Raw genomic sequence first — 12,884 nt, 5'->3', positions numbered from 1 at the left:
TGGTAAAGAGAGAACCTGGTAAAGGAGGTGGTTGGAGGTGTGGATTCTGGGTTGGTTGTTTTGCATTTGAAAAACTCACTCAAGGGCAAATTGTTGATTATCTCTAGAGATTGGCTAGGATTGCACTGAATTGGTAGATTGCTTTAGACAATATGGTCATTTTAACAGTATTAATTCTTCAAAGCAATGAGCATGGGATGTGCATGAGATGGCACATTTGTTATTGGTGTATAGAAACACTACTGATTTTTGTACATTGATTTTGTCCCACAACTTAACTAAATTCATTTATCAAATCTAAGAGTTTCTTGGTAGAGTCTGGGTTTTTCTAGATATAAGATCATTTAAGCAAAAAGATACAATTTCACCTTGCTCTTTTCCAATTGGGATGCCTTTTATTTCTTTCCTTTGCCTGATTGCTCTGGCTAGGACTTCTGGTCATATGTTGAATAGGAGTGATAGAAGTCTTATTCTAGTTTCTAGAGGAAAGGCTTTCAACTTTCCCCTGTTCAGTATGATGTTACCTTGGGTTTTTTGTATGTAGCCTGTATTATTTTGAGGTATGTGCCCTCCATGCTTAGTTTGTTGAGTGTTTGAATCCTGGGAGGATGTTGAATTTTATCAAATGCTTTTTCTGCATCAATTGAGATTATATGTTTTTTCCCTATATCTTGTAGATATGATATATTACATTTATTGATTTGTATATGTTGAATCATCCTTGCATCCTTGATATAAATTACATCTGATCGTGGTATATTATCTTTCTCATGTGCTTTTGGGTTTGGTTTGCTAGTTACTTTGTTGAAGATTTTGCATCTGTGTTCATCAGGAATATGGGCCTCTAGTTTTCTTATATGTGTGTGTGTCCTTAACTCGTTTTAGTATCAGGGTAATGCTGGCCTCTTGTAGTGAGTTAGGGAGAATTCCCTCCTCTTTGATGATTTAGGAATAGTTTCAGGAGGATAAATATTAGTTCTTCTATGTATGTTTGATAGAATACGGCTGTTACTCCTTCTGGTCCTGGTCTTTTCTATGTTAGACTTTTTATTGTTTTTTTGTTGTTTTTTTGAGATGGAGTCTCACTCTGTCTCCCAGGCTGGAGTGCAGTAGTGGCGTGATCTTGGCTCACTGCAACCTCCGCTTTCCGGGTTCAAGCGATTCTCCTGCCTAAGCCTCCCAAGTAGCTGGGAACACAGTGGCGCATCACCATTCCCGGCTAATTTTTGTATTTTTTGTAGAGATGTGCTTTCACCATGTTGGCCAGGCTGGTCTTGAACTCCTGTCCTCAGGTGATCCACCTGCCTCAGCCTCCCAAAGTGCTGGGATCACAGGCGTGAGCCACCACACCCAACCTAGACTTCTTATTGATTCAATCTCACTACTCATTATGTTCAAGTTTTCTATTTATTTCTGATTCAATCTTGGTATGTTGTATGTTTCCATTTCCTCTAGGTTTTACAGCTTGTCATTTTAAGTTGTTGATAATAGTCTCTCATCTTTTTTATTTCTGTGGTCTTATTTGTATTGTCTCCATTTTCATTTAAATTGTTTGGGTCTTCTCTTTTCTTGGTTAGTCTAGCTAGTGGTTTGTCAATTTTGTTTATCTTTTCAAATAACCAACGTTTTGTTTTGCTGGTCCTTTGCATTATTTATTTACTTATTTATTTTTTGACTCTCTATTTCATTTAGTTCTGCTTTGACCTTTTGTAATTCTTTTCTTCTGCTAATTTTCTGTTTGGTTTGTTGTTGCTTTGTTCCTTGAGGTGCATTGTTAGATTTATAGTTTATAACTTTTTACCTTCTGGATGTCAGCATTTATTGCTATAAATTTCCCTCCTAGCACCATTTTTGCTGTATCTCACTGATTTTGCTATGGTGTGTTTCCATTTTTACTTATTTCAAGGAATTTTTTTATTTCTATCTTAATTGTTTTGTTGACCCAGTGATCATTCAGGAACATGTTGTTTAATTTCCATGTATGTGTATAGCTTCCAGGGTTCCTTTTGGTGTTGATTTCTAGTTGTATTCCAGTGTGTTCTGAGAAGACACATGCTATGATTTTGATTTTTAAAAATGTTGAGACTTGTTTTGTGTCCTAACATGCGGTCTGTCCTGTAGAATGTTCTACGTTCTGATGAAAAGAATGTACATTCTGCAGTTGTTGGATAGCATGTTCTGTAAATGTCTGTTAGGTCCATTTGGTCTAAAGTCCAATTTAAATCCAATGTTTTTTGTTTGTTTATTATCTGTCTAATGCTGTGAATGGAGTGTTGATGTCCCCCATTATTATTGTATTGCAATCTAGTTCTCTCTTTATATTTGGTAATATTTGCTTTATGAATCTGGATGCTTCTATATTGGGTGTATATATATATTTAGAATTGTTACATGTTTTTTCTGAAATGACTCCTTTATCATTATATAATGACCTATTTGTTTTTTTTTTTTTTTTGAGACGGAGTCTCTCTGTTGCCCAGGCTGGAGTGCAGTAGCTCAATCCTGGCTCACTGCAAGCTTCACCTCCCGGGGTCAAGTGATTCTCCTGCCTCAGCTTCCTGAGACTCGTGCCACTGTACTCCAGCCTGGGCAACAGAGTGAGACTCCATCTAAAAAAAAAAAAAAAAAAAAAAAGTGCTGGGATTACAGGTGTAAGCCACCATGCCAGCCATCTTTTTTTTTTTTTTTTTTTAACTGTTCTTGACTTAAAGTTCATTTTAGCTGATATAAGTATAGCCACCACTTGCTTTTGGATTTTGTTTGCATGGGATATCTTTTTCCATCCCTTTAATTGCAGTCTATATTTGTCTTTAGTGTTAAAGTGAGTTTCTTGTAAGCAGTGTCTAGGTGGATAGTATGTTTGAATCCATTCAACCTTTCTATATCTTTTAAGAAGAGAATTTAATCTGTTTATGTTCCAGTTTATTATTGATATGTGAGGCTTTGTTCCTGTCATACTGTTGTTTTCTGTTGTTTTATATATTCTTTGTTCCTGTCTTTTTCTCTTACAGTTTGTCATTGTGATTTGGTAGATTTTTGTAGTGGTACTGTTTGAATTATTTTCTTGCTTTGTATGTTTTCTTTACCAGTGAGTTTTACACTTTCATGTGATTTCATGATGGTAAATGTCATCCTTTCGCCTCCAAGTTTAGGACTTCCTTGAGCATTTCTTCTAGGGATGGTCTAGTGGTAATGAATTCTTTTAGCATTTGTGTTGGGATGACTTTATTTCTCTTTCATTTATGAATGAGAAATTAGTTGACTACATTTGGTTGCCAGTTATTTTCTTCACACACTGAATATATCATTCCATTCTCTTCTGGCCTGTGAGTTTTCTCCTGAGAAATCCACTGTTAGTCTGATTGAGGTTTTTTCTTTTTCTTTTTTTTTTTTGATAGGTGACTAGACTCCTTTCTCTTGCTGTTTATAGGATTTGCTCTTTAAATATGACTCTAGACAGTCTGATTGTAATGTGCTGTGAGGAAGATCTTTTTGCATTGCATTTGCTTTGAGGTCGTTGAACATTTTGTTTCTGAATGTCTAAATCTCTTGATAGACTTGGGAAGTTTTCATCTGTTATTTTATTAAATAAGTTTCCTAATCCTTTCTTTGTTTCTTTGCCCTTGAGTATACTGCTAATTTGTAAATTTGGTCACTTTATGTTGTCCCAAATGTCACAAAGCCTTTTTTGTTTTTTAATTTGGCCATGCACAGTAGCTCATGCCTGTAATCCTAACACTTTGGGAGGCTGAGATGGGAGGATGACTTGAGGCTAGGAGTTTGAAACCAGCCTCTTTAACATAGTGAGACCCCATGTCTTTTTATTTAAAAAAATATATATATATTAACAACTGGGCTATACCAACATACCTGTTTTCAGGTTTTGAGATTCTTTCTTCTGCCTGATCTGGTTTATTGTTGAAGCTTTCAAATGTATTTTATATTTCCTTCAGTGATTTCTTCAGTTCCAGAATTTGTTTTGTTCTTTTAAAAATACCGATCTCTTTGATAAATTTATCATTCATATCCTGAATTATTTTCCTGATTGTATTGTTTTTCTGAATTCTCTTGTATCTCACTGAGTTTCTTTAAAAATTAATGTTTTGAGGCCAGGCATGGTGGCTCACGCCTGTAACCCCAGCACTTTGGGAGCCCAAGGTGGGCGGATCATGAGGTCAAGAGATCAAGACCATCCTGGCCAACATGGTGAAACCCCATCTCTACTAAAAATACAAAATTTAGCTGGGCGTGGTGGTGCGTGCCTGTACTCCCAGCTACTCGGGAGGCTGAGGCAGGAGAATCACTTGAACCCAGGAGGCGGAGGTTGCAGTGAGCCGAGATCATGCCACTGCACTCCAGCCTGGTGACAGAGTGAGACTCCATCTCAAAAAAGAAAAAAACCAATGTTTTGAATTCTTTATCTGAGATTTCTGAAATTTCTTTTTGACTATCTATTGCTAAATAATTATTGGTTTTCTTTGTAGGTGTCCTGTTTTCTTGCTTTTCATGTACCTGTTCCCTTATGTTGATATCTGCACATACACTGTAGCAGGCACTTCTTTTTTGGCATTTGCTTTTGTAAGGGAGGACTTTTTTCCTGAAAATGTATCTATGGTGCTGGCTTGGTCTACCCCCAGTTGCTGGATTGCTACTGGCTTGCTTTCCTGTTCCAGCAGTGACCAAAAAAAAAAAAAAAAAAAAATTATTCTGCCAATCTCTGCCATTTGATGGTGAGTTTAATCCATTTACATTTAAACCAATTCCTGATAAGGAAATATTTACTTCTGCTGTTTTGCTGTTTGCTGTCTGTGTGTGTGTGTGTGTGTGTGTGTGTGTGTGTGTGTGTGTATGTGAACCCCTCCTGGGTTCAAGTGATTCTCCTGCCTCAGCCTCCCAAGCAGCTGGGATTACAGGCATGCGCCACCACACCCAGCTAATTTTTGTATTTTTAGTAGAGACAGAGGTTTCTCCATGTTGGTCAGGCTGGTCTCGAACTCCCAAACTCAGGTGATCCGCCCACCTCGGCCTCCCAATCTTTAGTTATTTTCTTACTGGTTACCTTGAGAATTACAGGTAATATCTTAAACTTATAACAACCTAGGTTAAATTGATACTAAACTAGATTGGCATTAATAATACCTTTAATAATTTGCAAAAACTCTGCTTCTTATATCTATGTTTCTCCCCCTTATATTGTGATTGTCACAGATTACATCTTTCTACATTGTTTGGCCATTAACATAGATTAGTAATTTTTGTTTTATGCATTTGTCTTTAAATCATATGGGAAAAAGAGGGCTTATTAATAAAAATACAGTGATACTTTCTTCATTATTTACCTGTGTAACCATTGTTCATCATTTCTATATATGGTTTTCAGTTACTGTCCAGTGTTTTTTCCTTTTAGCCTGAAGAATTCCCATGAGCATTTTTTTGTAGGTCAAGTCTACAAGTAACAGACCTCAGCTTTCTTGAATCAGGGAATGTCTTAATTTCTATTGCATTTGTGAGAGAGAGTTTTGCTGGATATCAGTCTCAGGATTCTCTCTCTTTGGAGCTCAACAGATTTACTATAATGTATCTTGATGTGGATCTCTTTGAGTTTATCCTATTTGCAGTTTATGCACTTCTTGGATGTGTATATTAACTTTTTCATCCAGAGGGATTTGACTGTTATTTCTCAAGATATAATTTCAGCTCCCTTTTTTTTCAACTTTCCTTCTTTGACTTTCATTATGTATATGTTAGTACTTTTTTGGGTGTCCCACAAGTCTCTTAGGCTCCGTTTATTTTTCTTCATTCTTTTTTCTTTCTCTTTCTTAGACTGGATAATTTCACTTGACCTATATTCATTTTTACTGATTCTTTTTTTTTTGGAGAGGGAGTCTCACTCTATTGCCCAGGCTGGAGCGCAGTGCCGCAATCTCAGTTCGCTGCAACCTCTGCCTCCTGGGTTCAAGGGATTCTCCTGCCTCAGCCTCCCGAGTAGCTGGGATTACAGGCACACACCACCACGCCCGGCTAATTTTTGTGGTTTTTTTTTTAATAGAGATGGGGTTTCACCACATTAGCTAGGCTGGTCTCAAACTCCTGACCTTGAGATCCGCCCACCTCGGCCTCCCAAACTGCTGGGATTACAGGCGTGAGCCACCGCGCCCAGCCATTTTTACTGATTCTTATGCCCACTCAAATCTGCTGTTGAGCCCCTTTAGTGAATTTTTAATTTCATTTGTTGTACTTTTCAGTTCTAAAATTTCTATTTCTTTTAAAAAAATTTCTCTCTTGGCCGGGCGCGGTGGCTCACGCCTGTAATCCCAGCACTTTGGGTGGCCGAGGCGGGCGGATCACAAGGTCAGGAGATCGAGACCATCCTGGCTAACACGGTGAAACCCCGTCTCTACTCAAAATACAAAAAATTAGCTGGGCGCCGTGGCAGGCGCCTATAGTCCCAGCTACTTGGGAGGCTGAGGCAGGAGAATGGCGTGAACCCGGGAGGCGGAGCTTGCAGTGAGCCAAGATAGCGCCACTGCACTCCAGCCTGGGCGAAAGAGCGAGACTCTGTCTCAAAAAAAAAAAAAAAAAAAAATTCTCTCTTTATTGCCATTTCCTGTTTGTTGCATATTTTATTCTCTTGATTTTCTTGAGTTCTCTAAACATATTTAAGACAGTTGATTTAAAATCATAGCCTAGTAATTCCCCTAGTCATTCAACAGGAGAAGTTTCTGTTAATTTCTTTTTTTTTTTCCTATGACTGGGCCATATTTTCTTGTTTCTTTGCATGCTTAGTTTTTTGTTATTGTCATTAAATACTGTACATTTTGAATATTATGATGGGCAAAAAGGAAAAAAATAAGAAAAAAAGGTATCTTCTCCAGGTCTGTGCATTTTGGTTCTGTATGGGGACACTACTTCAGTGCTTAGCCAGGTCTTTCACAACCCTGCCTTAGTCCTGTCCTTAGCCTAGAGATTAGCCAGAGGTTGAAGTTATGCTCCCCTCAGATCTCTTCTAAGCATGCATTCTGCCCTGAGCATTCAAGTGGCTTTCTAGTTCCCTGGTATACTTGAGCACTTTTTCCAAGACTTTATTCCCCAAAGATTCTCATTCCCTACCTTTTCTTTCCTTGGCTTTCAGCATATCTGTTGTTTGTCTCAACTGTTCTTTTGCCCTACACAGCAGCAACTTGTTAATTTGCCTTTTAGTATTTTTGAAAAACATCCCCTGTGTAGCTATGTCTTCATGGTGAAGCAGCATTGTTGTCTGGGGTAATACCCAAGGTTCATTGTCCCACAGCCATGGAAAACCAGGATGTGAACACACCACTGTGAGGTTAAGAGTGGATATTTAATAGGTGAAAGAAGGAGAGGAGCTGTCTGCGCAGAGAGGGGTCCCAGAGAAAATGGGTTGCCGCTTCCACAGTCAAATGCAGGTTTTACAGATGAGCTTGAGGAGGCAGTGTCTGATTTACATAGGGCACAAAAAATTGGTCAGACCAGGTGTACCGCTTGCATAGGATGTGAAGAAGCTGGCCGCCCCACCCTAATCTCTTATTATGCAGATGGGTTCTCTACCGGGCCAGCGCCATGTTGCCTGCTTTTTTACTGTACACGTGGTGACAAAGAAAAGGGAAGATGGAGACCGGGTGCAGTGGCTCACGCCTGTAATCCCAGCACTTTGGGAGGCCGAGGTGGGCAGATCACCTGAGGTCAGGAGTTCGAGACCAGCCTGGCCAATATGGTGAAACCCTGTCTGTACTAAAAATACAGAAAAAAATTAGCCAGGCATCATGGCGCACGCCTGTAATCCCAGCTGCTTGGGAGGCTGAGGCGGGAGAATCACTTGAACCCAGGAAGTGGAGGTTTTGGTGAGCCGAGATTGCACCACTGCACTCCAGAGTGAGACTTAGTCTCAAAAAAAAAAAAAAAAGAAAAGAAAAGGGAAGATGGAGACTCCATGTTTAACATACTTGGCTTCCAGGTATCCCTTTTCTATTGCAGAGCATTTACCTGTGCAAACTTCTAGCTTGCTTATCTATGTTTGCAGCTCTATTTTTCAGGCTGCTCTTTGTTAGAAAAGAAATGATTTGGGGGCTGCTTTTTATTAAAAGGGAAGCCTTTCTGAGGGCTCCTTAACCCTCACTATCTACCTAAATAATTTCTTTCTAGCTCCTGTATCAATTGCAAGAAAGTTCTGACTTAGCTGAAATGCAGTCAGACCCCTTGAATCAAAACGATTCCTTGGGAATGAGGTCTCTTTTACTTGGGAACCAAGTCAAGACAAACAATTCCTTGAGAATAAGATCCTTTTGACTGTTGTCAGGATTAGGTTCTCAGGCTAGTAAAGTAGCATGCTATCTTTAAGACTGCTACTGTGGCCAGGTAGGGAGTGTGGCAAGGGTATCTTACAGTACTACAAAACGCTCTTAGCCTTTTTCAGTTGCCCTTTTTCTGATTAAGTGTTTTCTCAGTTGTAAGCTTTTTACTCTCTTCCCAAATTCCAGTAAAAGTGATTCTGACAGCTACGCAGTAGTTTTCAGTGTTTCTGAGACAGGATGACCCCAGCACTTCCTATTTTGCCATTTTTTTTTTTTTGTTCTTATTGTTGAATTTCTAATTCAAAAGCACACCCTAGCCCACTTTAGTCTGTAGTTCAATATCCTATTGTGGTCTGCCCTACTTATGTACTATCCTGAGGCCAATGTGAATTCTGGAAATTATTCTACACTATAATTCAGTTCTCAGTATTTTTTTTCTGTGTAGATTCTGGTTCGTTTTATGTAGGGGTTATTTAGGACTTCATAAACAGATGTAAAAGATTCTTGTCTGAAGGCTCCTCTTCTCTGATTCTCCCTTATCTCTTCTTGGGATGACTTAAGTGCAGGGTGTGGAAAGTTAACAGAGCACCCCACTGTGTGTGCAGCTGCCATGCTGGTTGAGATCAGAAATGACATCCTTTCTTTGCTTATGTTTGCTTGGTGTCAGTTGGGGCTAGCTGACAAAGCTTCCTCTCTCAGTCTTTCCAATAGCAGTACCCGATTGGGAGGTGAGGACTCTGCTTTGCCTGCTTTTCTTATTGTTGGCAGTGATGGTTGACAGGCTTCACACCTCAGCCTCTGTGGCTAAAGTGCCTGATTAGGAGCGAAAGGGGCACAGCTCCTTTTTGGCATTGGGGTTCCCTTCTGCCAGGCCTGTTTCTTCTCATTTTGCATGATCTCCATTGGTTAGAGGGAATGGTCTTTCCTGGGGCCTTTTGGGTTATTGTTGTTGTTAATGTACCCTTTGGTAATTCTGGGTTGCAGTTTGCTCCTGTGTACAGACTGGGATATACAGGAGGCAAAAATAAATCCTAAGGAATTCTTTTCCAGGTCCTCCCTTGATTCCTGAAGACTCTACCTGTCCTGCTTTCTTCATTCCACATTTCAGAGTTTCTGATGTTTGCTTTATGTGCTGTGTTCATGGTTTTAAATTATAGTTAATGGAAGCATTGGGGTGGAATATGCTTACTCTATCATTACTGGTACAGGAACTCAACTCCCGCAATCATTTATCAAATGAGTGATTAAATGATAGATGGTTCTTGCCTTCAAGTTACTTGTGGTGTATGTGGCTTACATTATTAACATAGATGTACTATTAAGAGAATTAAGACTCATTCCTGTGAGAGTTCTCCTAGGCAAAGGAGTGAGATTATTTCTAGCTGTTAGGGAATAGGATATGTGGTGTGGTGGTGTGGTAATTGTTCTGACAATGGTTCTCTGTCACCAACTGGATGTCCTGCAGCTCAGTTCAGTTCTCACACTAACAGACCCCACAAGTTATAGGCAGAGGTCTCCACCAAGAGTGCCTCCACTTCACACTCCAGCTGCAAGTATCAAGGTCCACCTGCAGTTAGGACCAACTGGCCATAAATTCTGGAGTTTCCACATATCTCTCAGGTTTAATAATTTGCTAGAACCGCTCACAGAACGTACTGAAAACACTATACTTACAATTAGCATTTTATTATGAAGGATACAACCCAGACACAGCCAAATGGAAGTAATGCATAGATGAAGGTCTGGGGGTTGGGGAGACAGAGATTCCTTGTGGAATCCAGACACATTATCCTCCCAGTACATCAGTGTATTCATCAACCAGGAAGCTCTGCTGTGCTCCTGGTTAGCCCTCAAATGATGTGTTTGGTGATGTGTTTGATGTGTTTCCCTGGTGAACGGCCTCCAGTCTGCAATACGTAGAAGCCACTCTGAGACAACTCATTAGCATAACAAAGACACATCTATCACTCAGGAAGTTCCAAGGGTTTTAAAGCGCTGTGCCAGAAACTGGCACTTACATACTGTCTGTTCTTCATTATTCTTTATTATACTACAGTCATCAAATAAAATTTCAGGGAATGTGGCATTTGAGTGATTTAAATAATACGTAGACTTAAACGTTTGAAAACGGGGAAAGGGGTATTCTAGGCTGAGAAAGTAGCATTAGCAGTCATACCAGAGGAACACACACACACAAGTGCAAGAATTGATATGTAGAACTACTTCAAGTTTTTGGTTTTAGTGTAGGATACATGAAAAGGAAAAGAAATAAAGCTAGATTGGGTCTATCATTTAATGATATTTATTAATCAGAGAATCATTTATTCCTACAGAGCAGAAGAGAGAAAAGATCTGTTCATGTTTTTCCGAAGCCTGCATTTTTTTGTGGAGTGGTTTGAATATCGTAAGAGCACGTTTAAACATCTCAAGGTAAAGTCTGAAGTCTTTGAATTTAAACATATATGGAAAACAAAGCTGATATTAATTGGGAATTCATCCATAACATCCTTTTCTTAAAAGCTTTCAAACAGTAGAAAATATTCTCATTGACTTTTGGAATTTGCAATTATTTGGAATAACTGGAGGAGGATTACTTCTGTACAAATCAGTGAACAATTTATGTTGTGGAATGTCTTGAAAGAAGTGTGGTTATATTCAAATTTACTTAAAATCTGCATTTTGGAAAAACATTCTTTCAAGAGTATTTGAAGTAAAACAACAAATGTTAATAAAGAATATCATCACAGCAGGCTTATCATGTAGTGGTATACTGCTAACTTCTTGAGCCAGACTCTGTGTATTCAGCTTCTCAATTGTGCATTTCGAGTTTAAATACCAAAGCCTGATTCTTGTGAAGTAATGCTTCCTAAAGCCTGATATGGGTACTTTAAAGTACTTCCTTTTATTCCCTTTCTTTGTTTTTGGGCATAACTGAAATTAAGTTTGGTTGCCTCGTAATACCTCAGGTTCTACTCATTTGGATAGCATCAAATTATTGACAGCATTAATCCACACAGAAACCAGTTCTGAAAGTCAACTTAAATAATATTTCAGGGTTCAGATTCTCTCAAAAGCCTAACCAGGTCATGAATATTGTTTTTAGGACTTGTACTAACTCTCCTTTATTTGGGGTTCTATTGTTTCTTATTATTATTTATTCTATTTGGTTGAGCTAATAAAATCTGTCAGGCCTAGGATTTTTTTCCACAAAGAAACATGGGCAGTTCTGTACTATAGTACCTTGAGGTGTTCTCATGATTTTGTTATATTCGATCATAGGTAGTCTTAAAATGCCAGAAAAATTAAATATTTCTGCTTCACAAGTGTTATAATACAGTAATGACCAGGGAGTGTGCTGGCAGTTATGGTAATAGATGAATCACCTAATGTTGCTGTTTCCTTATGCATTTGAATGGGTGATGGAAAATGGGAGCACTAGTCTCCATTTCCAAAGCTGATTTGACTCTATGTGCTTTCCAGTCAGATATGAAGTATAATTGGTGTATTTTTCTTATGGAGGGTAAAGAGCTTCTAGGAGCTGGTCTTTGCTAGTTATAAAATTACTAGGGTGGAAAAAACCTATCACATTGTCCTGTAACCGTCACCAATATCCACATTGTTTTGTAACCATCACCACTGTCCTTCTCCAGAAGTTTTTCATCATCCCAAACTGAAACATACCCATTAAACATTAACTCCTCATTCCTGCCTTCTCTTAGCGCTTGCTACCACTGTTGTGTTTTCTGTTTCTATGAATTTGACTATTCTAGGTACCTCATATATGTGGAGTGTCTTTTCACTTAGCATAATGTCCTCAAAGTTTCTCCATGTCATAGCATGTGTCAGATTTCTTTTCTTTTTTTTTTTTTTTTTGAGACAGGGTCTCACTCTGTCGCCGAGGCTGGAGTCCAGTGGTGCAGTCACGGCTCATGGCAGCTTTGACTGTCCCTGGCTCAGGTGATCCTCCCACCTCAGCCTCCCAAGTAGCTGGGACTACAGGCGCACGCCACCATGTCAGCTAATTTATGTATTTTTCGTAGAGATGCAGTTTCGCCGTGTTGCCCATGCTGGTCTTGAACTACTGGGCTCAAGCAATTGACCTATCTTGGCCTCCCAAGCCCAGTGCCCTCCCCCTGCCTTTTTATTAAGGCTGGATCATATTCCATTAAATGTATATACATTTTGCTTATCCATTCATTTGCTGATGGTCACTGGTTGTTTTTACTTTTGGGCTATTGTGAATAATCCTGCTGTGAACATTAGTGTACTGATATCTGTTTGCACCTCTTTCAATTCTTTTAAGTGTAATGATATACCTGGAAATATAATTGCTGGATCATATGGTAATTCTATGTTTAAGTATTTGAAGAACCGCGTACTCTTTTCCACAGTGCTTGTACCATTTTACACCAGCAAAGCACGAGTACTTCAATTTCTCTACAACTACTTTAATACTTGTTATTTTCTGCTTTTTTTTTTTTTTTGGCTATAGCCAACCTAATGGGTAGGAAGTGATATCTCACTGTGGTTTTGATTTACATCCTCCTAATGGTTAGTGATGTTAAATGTATT

At 38.9% G+C, this 12,884-nt stretch overlaps 1 protein-coding gene across 2 annotated transcripts in view; it reads left to right on the top strand.

Moving 5' to 3' along the window:
• Positions 1-12,884, top strand: part of CENPP (centromere protein P) — a 289,427-nt gene that overhangs the window by 43,992 nt on the left and 232,551 nt on the right. For both annotated transcript variants that reach the window (XM_001146410.8, XM_054658903.2), the window contains exon 5: positions 10,646-10,742. In XM_001146410.8, coding sequence (XP_001146410.4) covers positions 10,646-10,742 — 97 coding nt within the window. The remainder of the gene's footprint in view (positions 1-10,645; positions 10,743-12,884) is intronic.

Source organism: Pan troglodytes, chromosome 11 (genome assembly GCF_028858775.2).
Source record: "Pan troglodytes isolate AG18354 chromosome 11, NHGRI_mPanTro3-v2.0_pri, whole genome shotgun sequence".
NCBI classification, from domain to species: domain Eukaryota; kingdom Metazoa; phylum Chordata; class Mammalia; order Primates; family Hominidae; genus Pan; species Pan troglodytes.
The sequence above is the reverse complement of the archived record's forward strand: the minus strand, read 5'-3'. Positions and strand labels throughout refer to the sequence as shown.